We start from the raw sequence: 16,583 nt of genomic DNA on the forward strand, positions 1-16,583 counted from the left end.
AGAGCCAGGTTTTGCATTTCTTGCCTGGTGCATGTTTTCCTCCATCCTACAATCTTCAGTAAAGTCTTATAAAGTCTAAATTATAAGAAACTTTTGAAAGGTCACCAAGGCTAAGACCAGAGGGCAACTGTTTTGGCCTTCATGTTATTCCAGCCCTGAAATGTACTATGGTGGCACTATGGTAAGAGATGAAGTTCAGCCCTGAAATTGATCATTGTGGCACAATGATAAGAGTTGAGAGGGGTAATTAAGAGGGGCTTCAGAGTTGGTGGATTTTACAGAAAATCATTCAAACAAGAATCATTGTTGAACGTTGAGCCAATCGTTCAATTGGTTGAGTATCACCGTTCTTTGTTTGGTATGCAGATAGAAACTTCTAGCTTAAAAGTTTCAAAGCGAGTCATGAAATTAGTAAAACTAAAAGGGCCAAGTTTCCCAATACAGGACAGTTCATTGAGAAAAAAAATGTACTTTTGTATTTTTAAATAGTTTGACAGTTCAGCAAATGAAAGCATTAAGCAAGGGCCACTTGGATAATTTGAGGCTTTTAAGCCTCAAATATTTTCTTTGTCAAACAAAATTTTAAAATTTTGTTTGACAAAGAAAATCTGACCTAAAACAACAGTCCCTGACACATTGAGTTATGTTTAGGTTGATATTTGTTTGTTTGTTTTTAGAAAATGAAATAAAATATTTTCTCATATAACAAATTTATTATGAGTTTTTCAGGGAAGCAAACAAAAGTGGGAACGACCTTGAGTCAAATTTTTTGTATTTAACTTGTTTTTATTGTGTAGGAGCACCAGAGCTTGAAGCAGTGGCAGGTGGAAGTGTCCTTTAAACGCTTTTATAAAAAATAACAATGAAAATTTATCATGGGATTTGAGGCATTGTAAGGTGAGGTATTTGGTTTGCGTTAACACGTGTATATCTACAGGCCAGGTAGATTGTGTTCTTTTGAGAACTTGTTTTTATATTCTACAACCGCAGAGTAATTTTTTCAGAGTTTGGGAGACTGTACTCTGAAGAGAGCTGTCCTGCTTTTTTACTTCTACCTGAGCGGAAGGTAGTTTCTAAATGTAAGGTAATCTTTCAGAACTAATAAGTTTAGCGAAATTCTGAAAATCTACTCCCTGCTCGTTGAATAAAAAATCAATACAAAGTCTCAAAATAACATAATCTACCTAATCAAAATAATAGGTTCACACATGGTGTAACCTACATTGCATCGAGCACTCAAATTCGCAAAAAAAATTCAAAGCACAACTGCTTGTGGCAAATTTGTTATCTGGTGTCTATAATGTGATAAAGTTTAACCCTTTGACACAAATGGATCGTGTCTAGTGGGAATTTGTGTCTTTTTTTTCAATCAGCCTTTATTTAACTACACTACATGAACTCTTGCTACTCCCCATGAGACTTGGGTTGTTACACATGTTGCCTGTTAAATAGGGCAGTGGGTCAGGAGGCAGCTAGCAGTTTCGTACCCCCAACAAATTTCAAGTGCCCTCCAGGTGCCCCCCCCCCCTAAAATAAACCTCACGAAGAAAAACGACAGTGAAAAGAATTAGCCAAGGTGGGGCCTGATAAAAAATTGCAAGAGTGCTTACCCCCCCCCCCCCCAAAAAAGGGGGTTCAGTGCATTTTTGTGTATAACCAAAATGTAGTGACTACTGTGGCCACAAAATGCTGTACATGGATTTGGCCCTTGCAGCATAACAATCCAAAATAAATTTATTTCATCCTCCCCCCCCCCCAACACTAGCACTATAAAAACCCATTCCGCTAACTAAGCCCCACCCCCTCCTCTGTGCCCCCCCCCCCCCCACCGAAAAAGTCCTAGGTTGTCGTTGGATTAATGCTATGTACAATACCTTTACCTTGCTAACAATAAGTCGTTTAAGTTTATAATGCTCCAACAAAAACCTCCCCAGAACTTCCTTGACAGTTCACAATGTCAGACATACAACGAGCAAGTCGGCAAAAGAGGTAAGGCAAACAAACATTTACACATGACCTTAGAGACAGACTCCAAGGTCAATTCAGTTTTGTGATCCACTCATTTTCCAATAGATAGAGTCCTTAATATACCTTACAAAAAAGTGGGAGAAAAACAATTTTTGTAAATATTGTCACTGTGTTATAGACGCCTAGCTGCAAGTGCAATTTTTTGTCAATATCCAAAAGCATCTGATGGCTTCACAATTCAACATTTAGTCTTAATTCAGTTTTCTAGAAAGAGTAGAATTAATATTGATAGTTTTGCCTTCAAATCAGCACTACATTGATAGAAAACAAACAAGACTCTACCTGTAATAAATTATCTGGACACGATTATTTATTGTAGGAAATCTTTTATCTCTGATTGATCGCTGAAAACATTTAACAACGTAAACAAATAAGACCGCTTGTACCGGCTCAAAGCCAAAACCCAAGTTTCCTGAAACTTGTGTATTTTTATTTATTTTTTTTGTTCTATTCAATTCAATTCAATTCAAAATTATATTTATTTCCATACTTCATGAAAAAGAGAGTACAAGCAATGTTTTTTAAGGAATAACCAAAAAGCAAACCTATTTAATGAGGATGAGAAAAACATAAGAGTATGGAGGCATAATCTGGAAGCTGAGGCTTATGTAGGGATGCCTGGGGACAGACAATAAACATGGACAAGAACGAACAGACTTTACAATACTAACAAACACTGTTTTCCTCCCCCTTTCTTGAAGTTCCTGAGTCTGGATGGATATAGTTTATCAACTGAAGATTTGGTCAAGCTTGGAGAAGGTAACTACAACATCAAGGTAAATATAAAACATTTTTGACTACCTCTAGCTACAGGGCAAGCTCGGTGGTCTAATGGAATGCCGTTTCTCCATAAAAATGATCAAGGCGCATACACAAGAAGAAAACATTATTCAAAGTATAAAAAAAAGGATATAAAATAATTGGGTCTCAGAATCTTTCTGAAAGTGTGTATATACTCAGCGCCTTGAGTACCTTGTTTGGTAGATACATGCGCTATATAAGACTTCGATATTATTTAAAATACTTAATAGTTGAAATAAACCTGATGCAAGTCTATGTGAACAAGTTTATTTTTACATGGTAGTTCCCTCTGGAAGTTGTCGAGTAAGGGTATTTTAGGGACTGCGACCGTGGAGCTTATTCCACAGGGCAGCATTTGGCAAAAGCTCCATATGGAAATTGGTCTTGATCTTAGTTCTACCAATGAGTGAGATCCTGCAGACATTGGAGCATGACTGCTTTGCTTGGTAGAGATGGTATGGCAAAGATAGTGGGTTTGAATCCCACCTATAATTACAGGCCTGTGGTATGTTTTTGGGGTTTTTTTTTGCAGGATGTGGTAAAAGTCAATGTATGGGTAAGACACTTGCCTCACCTTTGTGGGAAAGTCTGAACTTTATTTAACACTTTTCTTTTGTTTTTCTCTTTTTTTCATCTATTTTGTGGTACAAATTTACCAGGGGGCATGTACCCAGTGGCCCTCTGGATCTGCGCATGAATAACCCCGATCAAGGTTCTTTGGGTTTTATATACTTAAAAGCTTTTCAAATTACCATTTATTTGACAAAGACTTTTAGTCTGCTAGTGTTGCACTTGAGGCTATATCAACAGTTCTTTGCGTTTATACAACTACCAACTACTTTCTCAAAAATAAATTGTACTGTGAGAAAGAATAACCTTTCTCTTTATCTATTTTCTAAGTCCCAAACTATATCTGTTAAGTATGATTTGAAACTTTGTATGGTGGAAGTATAATCAGGTGATCAGGTGAAGTGGTTGACAAATCAAAAGTAGTTTTTTATGACTAGAGTTATTTGTTGTTTATAGTTGACAGACAAAGCATGGGAGAAAGTGACAGCAGCTAGAGAACTTCTGGATAATATTGTGAAAGAGAACAAAGGTGAGGAAATATATTGTGAACAAATTATCTGGGCCAAAATTTTGAATATCTTGTTTCAGCGCATCAAGAACACTAGAGTGCGTTTTGGCAACCCCAACCAGAAACTTTGGTCATCGGTTGAGCGTTTTGTGACAATGCTGTTCAGACCAACCAGTAATCGACGTGTTAATTCGGTTGGGCTTGTGTTGGGTCACCAAAACGCACTACACAAGAAAGGGAAGGGAAGTAATAGAGTCAGAGTAAATCTTTTTCTCGTCTCATTTACAGTGGTTTATGGTGTAACAACAGGCTTTGGCAAGTTTGCTCGTGTGGTCATTCCGTCAGAAAAACTGAAGTGAGTAAAAATTTTTTCTGCCTTCCTTACCCTTTGGTGCACAGGTTAATTTTTGAAAAAGCAAAACATTTTCAACTGTGTTTTTCTCAAAATGTTCAATAGCACCCTTGTTGAACCTGGCACCAAACGAAAGATCATCACTCGCTCTAAACAATCAAATGAGGGTGGTATATTTGGGGGTTGTAGTTTTTAAGTTGTGTCTGTTTATAAAAGTCCAATTTGACACGTTTTGGTGGTCGCTAGGGTTAATCAAAGGGTTAACACTAGCTTCCTGTTTAAAACATTACTTGCAGAGGTGCTGTTGTTTCACAAAAATAATGTTTGTCTCAGCAGACGAAAACTATTTTAGCATGTACAACATATTTACTTGACTCTCCTGAAAAAAACTCTCTGTGATTTTCAAGTTTTGTTTTCTTCAAAAACTTGACTAATGAGGCTGAAACTTCTACAGGTAAATTATATTACATTCGTCTTATTCACAGGGCCAAAAACTTGATCTACCAAATGTATCAAAACCCTGTAAGTTTAAGATTGATTCGTTTTTAATACACATGTTTTTTTTTTAATGTCTCCATGACCTTGCTCCCATTTACTCTAGTGAATTAATGTTGGTCAAAAGTCAATGTCTTAAAGGAACACGTTGCCTTGGATTGGACGAGTTGGTCTATAAAAAAGCGTTTGCAACCGTTTGTTGTGAAATGCATATGGGTAGAAAGATAATTTAAAAGTAGAATACAATGACCCACACAAGTTTGCCTCGAAATTGCGTGGTTTTCCTTTTACTGTGCGAACAAACACGGTCGGCCATTTATGGGAGTCAAAAATTTGACTCCCATAAATGGCCGACCGTGTTAGTCGCTGAGGTAAAAGGAAAACCACACAATTTCGAGGCATGTTTGTGTGGATCATTGTATTCTGCTTTTACAACATCTTTCTACCCATATGCATATTATAACAAACGCTTTTCAAAGACCAACTCGACCCATCCAAGGCAACGTGTTCCTTTAACAGCCTTGTGACACAGTTACTCAAAAGGGTGTTACCGCAAACCTCTCTTAGTTAGGTTAACTATGTTGGAATTCCCAAACTGCAAGATGTTGCCTAACATTGGGAGATCAGGATTTTTATCCAGCTGCATCTAACTATTTGATGGAGAAAAAAATCCCATCTGACATTCAATTTTATAAATAGCTTTTGGTGATGTGGAATGTGTGCTTTTTTCATCTTTTCCGTTTTAGTTTTGTATACTATTATTTATCTGTGTACATTTGTGTACCAATTATGTAAACAATACTTTTTTTCTTTTTTTAGATGTATGTTTCTGTCTTTTTAGATATTTATGCAATTGTGTTGCTTTATTTTTCTTGTATTACAATTTTGTATTGTAATTTTAAAGAGATGCACCTTTGAACTGTCTGGTCATGGAGAAAGTACAATATAATCAATTAACTATTGACTATTTGATTACAAGTATTGTGTAAAAAATGCAATTAAACAGCCACATGTGTCAGAATTAAAGTGTAATTTGTATTCACAAATCAAAACTCCATGTGCTGTCATTCCGACGAAAGATGTTTATGCCCAGCCGCGATATTTTTCGGAATTGAGATACCCAACATTAGGCCTTGATAGCTCAATTGAAAAAGATTATAAGCAAAGGTCGCATGTTAAAATCCTGCCTGCTATGTTCTTTTGTTCACCCCCAATTTCTCTAAAACTTACCCACCCCACTTTCCCTTGTTTATTGCTTGCTATTTAAAACTATCAATAGTAAGCGTAGTAAAACAACAATCTTACAAAATCATTGAATGAAACTGAAGTAGAAAAAAATACATTTTGATGGAATTCACACACGAGTTTTACCAAATCATTGATAATTACATTGCTGTTGCCTTTTAATTAAAAAAAAAAAAAAAAAAAAAGGTTTCAACTTTTTATCTGGCATTCATATAGAGTGAAAAGCTGTCCCTCCTCCACCCCTCAGTTTTGTTTTCTTTAAAACCCAGAACAAATTGATTTATATTAACCTTCTCTTTAATCAGTAACCTATTATTTTCAGTCCAATGTGCACTGTGTGTGTGACAATTCCATGAGAGTTTCATAGTCAATTCAACCTGTGCATGCATGGCAGGTGTTTACATATTCAATCTCTTTAAATAGATGTTGAACAATTCAATAATATCAAAATGTGTTTTGTTCTAGTTATACTGATGTTGATGTTCACATGAAAATAAATTTGTGTGGGAAACGTCCAAGGTTTTTTGAAACAATTATAGAAATAAGGTTTTTTTTCTTCACCTTTTTAAAATTATTATTTTGTAGTAAGTTCATTATGATGACATAATGTGTTGTCAATCCACACGGTTAGTTTTTATTTTGGGCAATGACATTATTTTTATTTAACCTAGGGAAAGCAATTCACACATTTATACACGATAAATTTGCCTAACACAAAGAGTGAGCAAGATATATAATTTGTCACACATTATGAATCAAATTTACTTTATAAATGAATTATAATTTATAAATTATACAATTATGAAATGTACATACTGGTGTACATTTATTTCTGCGTAAACAAGTTATATTCCTCCCCTTTAAAGCTAATTTTTGGTGAGACTGACATTTTTGCATCAAGTTTCCATGTTTTTTATGGAGAATAATTCTACAAAATTGTTTTCCTACTAATCAGATCTTTTTCTCCTTTTTTTTCATCAGAGAATCAGTGAAATTATTACTAAATAGCTTGAAAACATTTCAATAAGGGATCATGAAGACACTATTGGTAATTACTCAAATATTTGGTGGCATTAAAAACGTACTTAGTAGAGAGGTGGAGAGCTGTTGATGGTATAAAACATTGTGAGAAACAGCTCCCTCTGAAGTAAGTAGTATGTGAGATAGATATCAAACGATTTCAGGCTTGAAGTCTTTTTTAGGCATCCCTCAGCACACAAATTTGTGCAACAAAGGTGTTGTTCTTCATTATTCTCTTGCAACTTTGATGACCAATTGAGTCAAAATTTTCACAGATTTGTTATTTTATGCTAAAGTTGGGATGCACCAAGTGAGAACACTGGTCTTTGACAATTACCAAAATGTGTCCAGTGCCTGTAACATCATGTACCAATATCAGGGCTAAGAGTTTGTTATTTTCATCGCTCACACGGCGTAGCATTGTTTTTATTCAAGACTCGTCTTTACTGTTTCTGAATTTGGTTGTCGCTGTAGTTGTCATGGTTTAATGCTGACTGGTTGTCACCTCCTCCTTCTCCTTGTTCACATACTCGGCAAGTTTCACTACTCTCTGTTTTCTTCTGCCCTGTGATAAGTTGCAGCCATACTGACCTTCTTCTCTTGTGTTTCTGAACTGGAATAGATCAAAGAAGCATAAATCCGTTTATTATTGTTGTATTAATTTTTGGTTTTTACCCATATACACTGTTGTGTGTAGCACTGTATACTCAGTACTTTCCTGAGTCCTGTGAAAAAAATCACAGGCATTTTACTCGGGTGGGATTCGAACCCACGACCTTTGCAATTCTAGAGCAGTGTCAGGAAAGTACTGAGTATACAGTGGCACACATTGGTGTATATGGGTGAAAAAAGAAAAAAGTAATAATATTCGTTATCCCCGATGCAAATTTAACATCTATTATATTATTGTTGTGTTTGCATAAACAAAAGACAGATTTTTATTTTTATTTTTTTTTGTTCCTCCTGACTTATTTAAATATTGAGACCAAACCGACTTTTATTCATGAGCCAACACTTCCTCAAAAGAGGTTCAATACATGGTTGAACTAGCAAGTTTACTATTAGTTATTTATTGTTGTACCAGCAAGTTAGTATTTATAGTTTATTTCTTTTTATTCACACCACGCAAAGCTTCAAACATTACTTAAGGTACAGATTTGCTTATGAGGTATAAAGATTGTCATGTTGGAAGACTTTTTAAAGAATTTGGCTGCAGTTTTTTAGAACTTGGTTAAAAACACTGGACACCTTTGGTAATTGTCAAAGACCAGTTTTCCCACTTTGTGTATCTCAACATATGCATAAAATAACAAACCTGTGAAAATTTGAGCTCAATTGGTCGTCAAAGTTGCAAGATAATAATGACAGAAAAAACACCCTTGTCACACGAAGTTGTGTGCTTTCAAATGCTTGATTTCGAGACCTCAAATTCTTAACCTGAGGTCTCGAAATCAAATTCGTGGAAAATTACTTCTTTCTCAAAAACTATGTCACTTTAGAGGGAGCTGTTTCTCACATTGTTTTATACTATCAACCTCTCCCCATTACCCGCTACCATGTAAGGTTTGATTGGTAATAATTATTTTGAGTAATTACCAATAGTGTCCACTGCCTTTAAAAACAACCAGTGATCTCACAGCAGTCCAAAAGCCCAATGTTTAAAAAAAACATTAACACAAGTTAGATATCTTGGGTTTTTTTTCCAACTTTTTTTCTTCTTGTGATTCTGATTACAGATTGAGCTTAAGGCTGCCACAGGTGTGTTATGTCAGTTAAGTTTATTTGTTAAATTCATTTATGTTTATTAATCAATCTAAAGATTTACTTGACAGAAGTTAACAAGATTTAAATTGACGTGTTTACATTATTTAAAAGCTACACAAATTTGTAAAACTAAATTATGGGAAAAACCTGTTAAGTGATAAAACCTTATAAAAATTAAGCTTGCTTTGTTGATCTTCTTACTTGAAGCGGATACAGAATGCTTAGATGTAGTCCATAGGAAACAGAAAAAAACATATAAAGAGTCTCGTACCTCACGTTGAAAAATATGGTAAAAATGTTTTTTCCTGAAACACTCCATGCCAAAATTCTCAAAAATGTGAGGTCAAACAAACATGCTCTAGAAAGGAATCGTGATGTCATCGGCACTATTTGATGTGGAAAATAGCGACCTCAATTGGCCAAAGCTGGACAACTGTGTACAAACCCAATTGGGGAAAATCGCCACTGACATCAAGGGGTGATTGCGTAGATAAGCCGTTTTTGATTCTCGACTGAAAAAGCCACGCAGAGAGGTGCATTTTTTTACTTGAATGATTTATTACCAAATGCAAACTTTAAGCATAAAATGGTTATAAATCAGTATCTACGATGTCTGTTTGGCCTAAAAAAGGTAATAGTTAAAATATTGAGATTATCCTGTAGCCGCAGTTTAATCTGATTTTTCGAAATTCTATTATTATTTAATTTGCCCCACAAAAAACCAGTGATAGCCTGGAAAGCCTATAAAAAAAACTTTCTAGTGTACATGTACAGGTCAGGTGGGTCAAAATCAGTTTAATATTGTCTGACTTACTCTTCATTACTTTGGTACTTATTTAAAAAGATACACAAAAAACAAAATGAATTTATGAAATAGATGAAATAATTTACTTACACATGTTGGGGCAGGTTTCTCTGCACTGTTTCTTCCATTGGCATTTGGTTCTCACAACCTGCAAGGTGTATTGTGATGTCACTATGATAGAGTGGTGATTGGGCACTCTAAAGTTCTTGCTAATGCTCATGCGTTTCTCTGCGGCCACATCATCCTTGGTAATCGACTCAACTTCAGCAGAAAAGAAAGAGCCAATCATCTTGAGCGTCTGGTGCGGTGCTAGCGCAGTATAACCCTCGGTGAGATCACAGCTAGCTCGCTCCAGATTGAAAGCTCCCCCGGCTACACTGCCGGACAGAAGTTGTACCTCTGTGGAGAACTTGAGCTGCTGCCATTTTTCATATGTTGCTCTGACGTAGATTTTCTGCCCCGATGTGTTGGCCACGTAAATGGTCTGATCAAAAACCATGTTTGGAGGGTTGCAGTGCGATCGTGGAGTTTGCAAGTTTTATTTAGCAGCATAAGTTGTGAGGTGTCTGTTGTCCATAGATCGCCTTTTGTAGAGTAAGAGGGTTTGCTGTAATTGCACAATACGAAAGAGAAAGTGAAGTTGAGGAAGTGCAGAATGTAATTTATCAGTGTTAGGAACTTTTTTATGTACAGAATAGTTTTTAAAACTGTTGAGCAAGTCTTCTTGAAAAATGGAAAAAAAAGTACACACTGTATTGATTTGGACAATGTCTTTCTCAAAGATTACTAGTAGGCCTACAAAAGAGAAAATTTTCAACTCTTTTTTTACCGCGATCATTTTATTTTAATATGCTGAAGAAAAAAAAAACGCCAAATCTTTCTGGAATTTCCAGATTCAATTGTTAGTAGAACATTTCCTTGTACAGAAAGTATAAGAATTCATTGACTCAGCAGGAAGCTTTAGGTGAGATAATTTCCTGTATTATAAAGGGTATACACAGCATCATGAAACATGAAAAGTGTTGGAGAACTTTTGGCTTGCAGGAATTATTTACCAACTTTTTAAGGAAACTTACACATTGTCTTTGAATTACCAAAACGAACTCTCAGTTTTCAATGATTTATTTTATTATTTATTTTAAATCTTTAGACATACACAATAGTTACAAGTTTTACAGGGGCTGTCAAGGTTAAAACAAAAGTATAAAAACTGTCATCAAAAGATGTGTAAAACCAGACCCCTGCCAACGATAAACATATGATTATACAATATAAAAAGGTGATTGCACTGAAATATTTAAAAATCACACATAAGAAAACATTAAAACACAAGCAAAACCAGACTATTGAAAACAAAACTGCACCCACAACAAAACACCGTAGCAATAAGAGGAAGGGACAACAAATGATAGGATGATTTATCAATGTTTGATCAGCTCAGAGCTTTGCTTTTGTGTGCAAAACATAGAGTTATATATAATAACTAGAGGGCACACTGGCCTATATACACGCCCCGGCGTGCGCACAGGCGGCCATTTTCTAAGTTGACAAAACAGCCATCTCACAGCGTGTGTTTGTGCGGCCATTTTGTAAGTTGAACAAACAGTATCACCTGAGCGTTCAATAAAAAAAAACTCAAACGTGTATTTCATATCCAACACGCGTACAGAATGGCGCGCTTGTCATATTGCGGTCCCGTCGCGTTTGTGCAAGCAGCATCACCAGTGTCACAATATCGATGGTTTACAGAACAACCACGACCCATGCGCGTCGCTTTATTGGTGACCTAGGTCATATTGGTACATGACGTAAATACCATAACATCCCCCTTCTTTTTTTTTTTTTTTTTTTAGTTATGACGTTAACAAGAAACTAAAAAAAATGTATGCAGATTAAAAAGGAACTGCTGACCTAGCCTGAAAACAAAGGGATGGATAAGGAGGAAAATTCTCAACTGATTACAAAAAAAAAAACCAAGCTGTCTTCTATGCTTGAGTTAAAATTAACTTAATTTGTTGCAAACTGGTTCAAATGAGTTCGTTTTACTTGGAACAAACTGTAAAAATAACTTCTTTAAGTAACACTTAACAAATTTGTTCAGCAACAGTCCAAAAGTTCACTTGACGCGATCGGAGTAAAAGCATCCTTTGAATGTGCAATTATGGGATATAGTCTTTCAGGTGTTTCGGTTTAGTAACTACGCGTCCTGAACGGGTTTTGATAGATGCACCCAAATCAGTATTAGTGTCAGGCTTCGGTTTGGGTGTGCTTTTGTCCATGTTCAATTGTTTGTTTGTTTGCAACGGTCCGGGTTTTTCCATAGGATTCATTGGTTCCTGTGTACACTCTGCTGGTGAGCTGATGTCTCCACGACTCGCTTTGCAGCTGTTGTTTTTGTTAGTGTCCGGTGAGATTGGTGGGTTTTCTACCGTTTTACGCAGATGCATGCGGTTACGACGATATCTCCCAGTAGGCGTTTCGACAATGTACGAACGCTCATCAAGTCTGCGCATCACTGTAGCTTTGTCCCAGCCTTTCTGTCCTTGGATGAGGGGTTGCATGCGTACAGTATCTCCTTCGTCCAATGGTGTGAGCGTCTTGGCTGAGTTGTTGTAGTAATCAGCCTGTTTGCGCACGCGTTGCTTCATGCGATCATGCTCGTCAATGACCTTTGGTTTTAGTAGATTGGCAGTTGTTGGTAACAAGGTTCGTGTGCGGCGGTTCATGAGTCTCTGTGTAGGACTTGTGGCAAGACCTTGTGTGGGCGTGTTGCGATGATCCAAGAGTGCCAGGTAGGGGTCAGTGTGTGACTTTGCACTCTTTGTGAGCAGTCGCTTTGCTGTTTTCACCGCAGACTCGGCTTTGCCATTAGCTTTGCTATTTCCTGGGCTACTGCAGAGATGTTCGAAGTCCCATTCCTTGGAAAATTGGCTGAAGAGTGTGGATGTGAACTGTGGCCCGTTGTCACTTACCAGTTGGGATGGAGTGCCATAACGAGCAAAATGTCCCTTGAGTTTCCGAATTACGGTGGCGCTAGTCGTGTCTGGAAGGTTGTCCACTTCCCAGAAGTTACTGTAGTAATCCACCGTGATTAAATAATCCTTGGCATTCAGTGAGAACAGATCAGTTCCAACACGCTCCCACGGCCTTGTTGCAAGCTCATGAGAGATCAAGCTCTCTTTTTGCTGCCGTATCTCCATCGAACGACATACATCACAAGTGCTGATGAAGTGTTTTATCTCGCTATTCATTCCTGGCCAGAATAGGCTCTGGCGTGCTCGTCTTAGGCAGCTGTCAATGCCCAAGTGGGATGAGTGGGTTTTGTCTTTCATCTCTTTCCTGAGGGTTTCGGGTATGACCACTCTGTCTCCTCTGAAAATCATACCGTCTTGAATTGCCAACTCATCGCGATAGCTGTAGTATGGCTTTAGCTGCTCAGGGAGTGTGCTTCGCTCATCTGGCCATCCTTGAGTGATGGTTTGCTTAAGTAGCTGCAAATTATCATCTTTTGCAGTCTCTTTTTGTATTTGAGTCAGTCTTTCTTCACGTATGGGCAAATACGACACCATATTGACTTCCTCAAAATCTCCCTGGCCATGGGTGGGAGGCTGTTCACCAACCGCTCGTGATAGTGTGTCGGCCAGATACATTCTCTTTCCTGGGCAGTAAGTAATTGCAAAGTCATATTTCTGGAGGCGTAGGAGCATTCCTTGGAGGCGCTTTGGGGCCTTCACTAGGGGTTTTTTCATGATCATTTCGAGAGGTTTATGATCACTGACCACACTGGTGAATCTTCCGAAGGTGTATTGGTGGAAACGCTCCATCGCAAAGACTACTGCAAGCATCTCCTTTTCAATAGATGCGTATCGTGTTTCAGTGTCGGTCACCGCTCTGCTTGCGTATGCTATGGGATGGCCATTCTGCAGAAGAGCCGCCCCAAGACCAACACCACTTGCGTCACACTGCACAGTTAGTTCATCCTTCGGATTGTAGAATTGCAATATGGGTGCATGACATACCATCTTCTTTACTTTGATGAAGGCATTCTCTTGGGCATCTGACCACTCCCACGCTATGTCTGGTTTGGTAAGTTGTCGAATTGGTTCCAAGGTTTCCGATAATCCTGGCAGGAATTTTCCCAAGTAGTTTACAAATCCAACCAGGCGTTGCACCTCTTTTACATTTGTGGGAGCTGGCATGTTTGTCACTGCAGATATTTTCTGCGGATTAGCTTTGAGGCCTTTGCTTGATACGATGTGTCCAAGAAATAGTATTTCATTCACTCGGAACACAGATTTGGCCTTGTTTAGCTTAATGTTCATGTCTGCACAACGCTTCAGTAGCTGTTCAAGTTTTTCGTCGTGATCTGTGATTGCTTCTTTTTGGGAGCCACCTGTCCCATAGACTAGGATATCATCAGCAACACAGATTATGCCCGTTAGTCCTTCAAGTGCTTGATGAAGCCTGCGCTGGAATATCTCTGAAGACACGCAAGTGCCGAAAGGCAGACGACACCAGCGATAGCGTCCAAAGGGCGTATTGAAGGTTGTCAAAATGCTGGAGGCCTCATCCAGTTGTAGTTGCCAAAATGCTGAGCTCAAGTCTAATTTGCTGAAAACTCTGGCGTCAGCAAGGTCGGGCAGAATATCTTCAATTACTGGTAGCTGATAGTGTTCACGCTTCAGTGCTTTATTCAGTGGCCTTGGGTCGATGCATATTCTGAGTGCACCATTTTTCTTCTCAGCCACTACCAACTGGCTTACCCACTGTGTTGGTTTTTGCACTGCTGTGATCACTCCAGATCTTTCCATGCTTTCAAGTTCATCTTTGACTTTGGCTTTGATGGCATGTGGTAGTCTCCGTGGGGGCAGAACGACAGGCATAATGTCCTCTCTTGTTTGCAAGTGGACCTCTCCAGGGAGTTTGCCTAGTTTAGCATCAAAAACTGTGCCGTATTGCTCTTCGGGTAGCTTATCATGGTCTGATGACGTGGACACTTTATTAATGTGTGCTTTGTGGAAGTTCTCACTGTTTACTGTGATGAGATCCATCTGCTGGCTTGCTTTACTGCCAAGTAGTGGGGTAAGGTCGTTGTTTACAACAACAAACTCCAAAGAGTATTTCTTATTCAACTTTGGGTTCAGTAATTTCAGTCTACATACCCCTTCTGCCTGTAGTGTTGATTTGTTCCACATGAGCAGTGTCTTTGGGTTCTTTGTGGTGGTGTACGTAGTGCCCTTAAGACAGTTCTTGGATGTGATGTTGACACTAGCACCACTGTCTACTTGAAAGTTGATGGGTTTCCCATCGATGTGCATTTCAACGTACACATCCTCTTTATTTGGCTGTACGGCGTTGACAAGAGTCACATCATATATGTACTCGGTGCTCGAATCACTGGCTGAGCCGTCTGCGTAGGTTGTGCCCAGTGCATGGATATTCTTTTTTCGGCATACCGTGGCAAAGTGGTTGTTCTTTCCACATGCCTTGCATGTCTGCCCGTACGCTGGACACAGATTTCTATCTTTGGCATGTGACTTCCCGCAATATTTGCACTTTTTCACTTCTTGTGTGCTCTTGCCAGTCTTATGGTGCCCTTCTCCCGGTTTTGACCGTTGTTTGTATTTTTCTTTGGGCCCCTGGCGCTTGTCTGTGACTCTGTGCACTGCTTGTGCCCCATCATTTGTATTTAGGGGTGCCGTGAACGCTTTTAATTGTGACTCTGCTGATTCCATGCTCTTACATATGTCTATGCATGTGGAAAGTGTTAGGTTTCGTTCTTGGAGTAAGCGTTTTCGTGTGTTAGAGTCTCCAATTCCCAGTACAATTTTATCACGTACCAGGCTACTTGACATACATTCACAAAAGTTACATGTCTTTGCCAGAGATCTAAGGGCTGCCAGATAAGTTTCAAAACTCTCACCTGATTCTTGTTGACGCTTGTTGAACAAGTACCGCTCGTATGTCTCATTCACTTCTCCTATGGCATATTTATCAAATGCCTTTAAGATTTTGTCCAAATCTCTGGAATCGTCTTCGTTGGGGAAGTTGAAACTGTTATAAATCTCAAGTCCTTGTGAACCAATCGCATGCAGGAACAAGGCTGTGCGGTATGCTGGCGTCTGTTTCTGGAGCTGTGTAACGATGCCATAGTTACTCCACATTTGCTTCCAGGTCTTCCAGTTTTCTATGACCCCTCTCGAAACTTGCATCGGGGCCGGAGGTCGAATGCCACCGACGGGTGCAGGTCCCTTCGGCACGGCGCCATGTTGTTGGTTGCCCGGGCCAATATTTTCATCGGCGTTTAACTGTTCACCGACATTGTCCTCCGCTAATGGCGATCCTGCATGTCCTGTCGCCATTTCTAGTCACACTCCCGTGTCTATCCGATCACTTAAGAGGATTCTACTACTAGAAACTTGCAGATTAAAATGGAGCTTCACGCTGCCACCATGTCACAATATCGATGGTTTACAGAACAACCACGACGCATGCGCGTCACTTTATTGGTGACCTAGGTCATATTGGTACATGACGTAAATACCATAACAACCAGTACACCCTCTAGTTCTTATATATAACTCTATGGTGCAAAACCAATGGGGACACCATCAAGGAGCCAAACCATTGGAGTAGAAAGTTGATTCCTTGGCTCCTTGTTTCCTTGGTTTTCATACTGTCCTGCCTTGTGGAACATCTATATATATCTATATTTAGAGTAGCAGTCCTTGATCCAACCCATACAACTCAAAAGTTTAAAACAAGGGAATCAATGTGTGGGGCCTGGTTCTTGATAATTTTACCGAGATGAAGTCGAGGTAAATTATCAAGAACTAGGCCTCGGCGGGTTTGGTTCTTGATCATTTTACCGAGACGAAGTCGAGGTAAATTATCAAGAACCAGGCCTCGGCGGGTTTAAACCACTAGTTGAAAACCGATTCAACACACTTTGATTCCCATTCATAAATACCTTTTCGGTCAAAAAACATCTGGCC

The 16,583-nt window shown here is 38.7% G+C and overlaps 2 protein-coding genes across 2 annotated transcripts in view; one reads left to right on the plus strand and one right to left on the minus strand.

Moving 5' to 3' along the window:
- Positions 1–16,583, plus strand: part of LOC139951485 (histidine ammonia-lyase-like) — a 32,739-nt gene that overhangs the window by 2,275 nt on the left and 13,881 nt on the right. The window contains exons 3-6 of the mRNA XM_071950396.1: positions 1,962–1,989; positions 2,730–2,804; positions 3,856–3,928; positions 4,196–4,262. Of these exons, the coding sequence (XP_071806497.1) occupies positions 1,962–1,989; positions 2,730–2,804; positions 3,856–3,928; positions 4,196–4,262 (243 nt within the window). The remainder of the gene's footprint in view (positions 1–1,961; positions 1,990–2,729; positions 2,805–3,855; positions 3,929–4,195; positions 4,263–16,583) is intronic.
- Positions 5,160–10,158, minus strand: LOC139954326 (uncharacterized). The gene is made up of 2 exons (XM_071954079.1): positions 9,679–10,158; positions 5,160–7,632 (listed from the first exon to the last, which is right to left on the minus strand). Exons 1-2 carry the CDS (start codon positions 10,085–10,087, stop codon positions 7,463–7,465), a joined length of 579 nt encoding a protein of 192 aa, XP_071810180.1. The 5' UTR covers positions 10,088–10,158; the 3' UTR covers positions 5,160–7,462.

This window comes from Asterias amurensis, chromosome 2 (genome assembly GCF_032118995.1).
Source record: "Asterias amurensis chromosome 2, ASM3211899v1".
Classification (NCBI taxonomy): domain Eukaryota; kingdom Metazoa; phylum Echinodermata; class Asteroidea; order Forcipulatida; family Asteriidae; genus Asterias; species Asterias amurensis.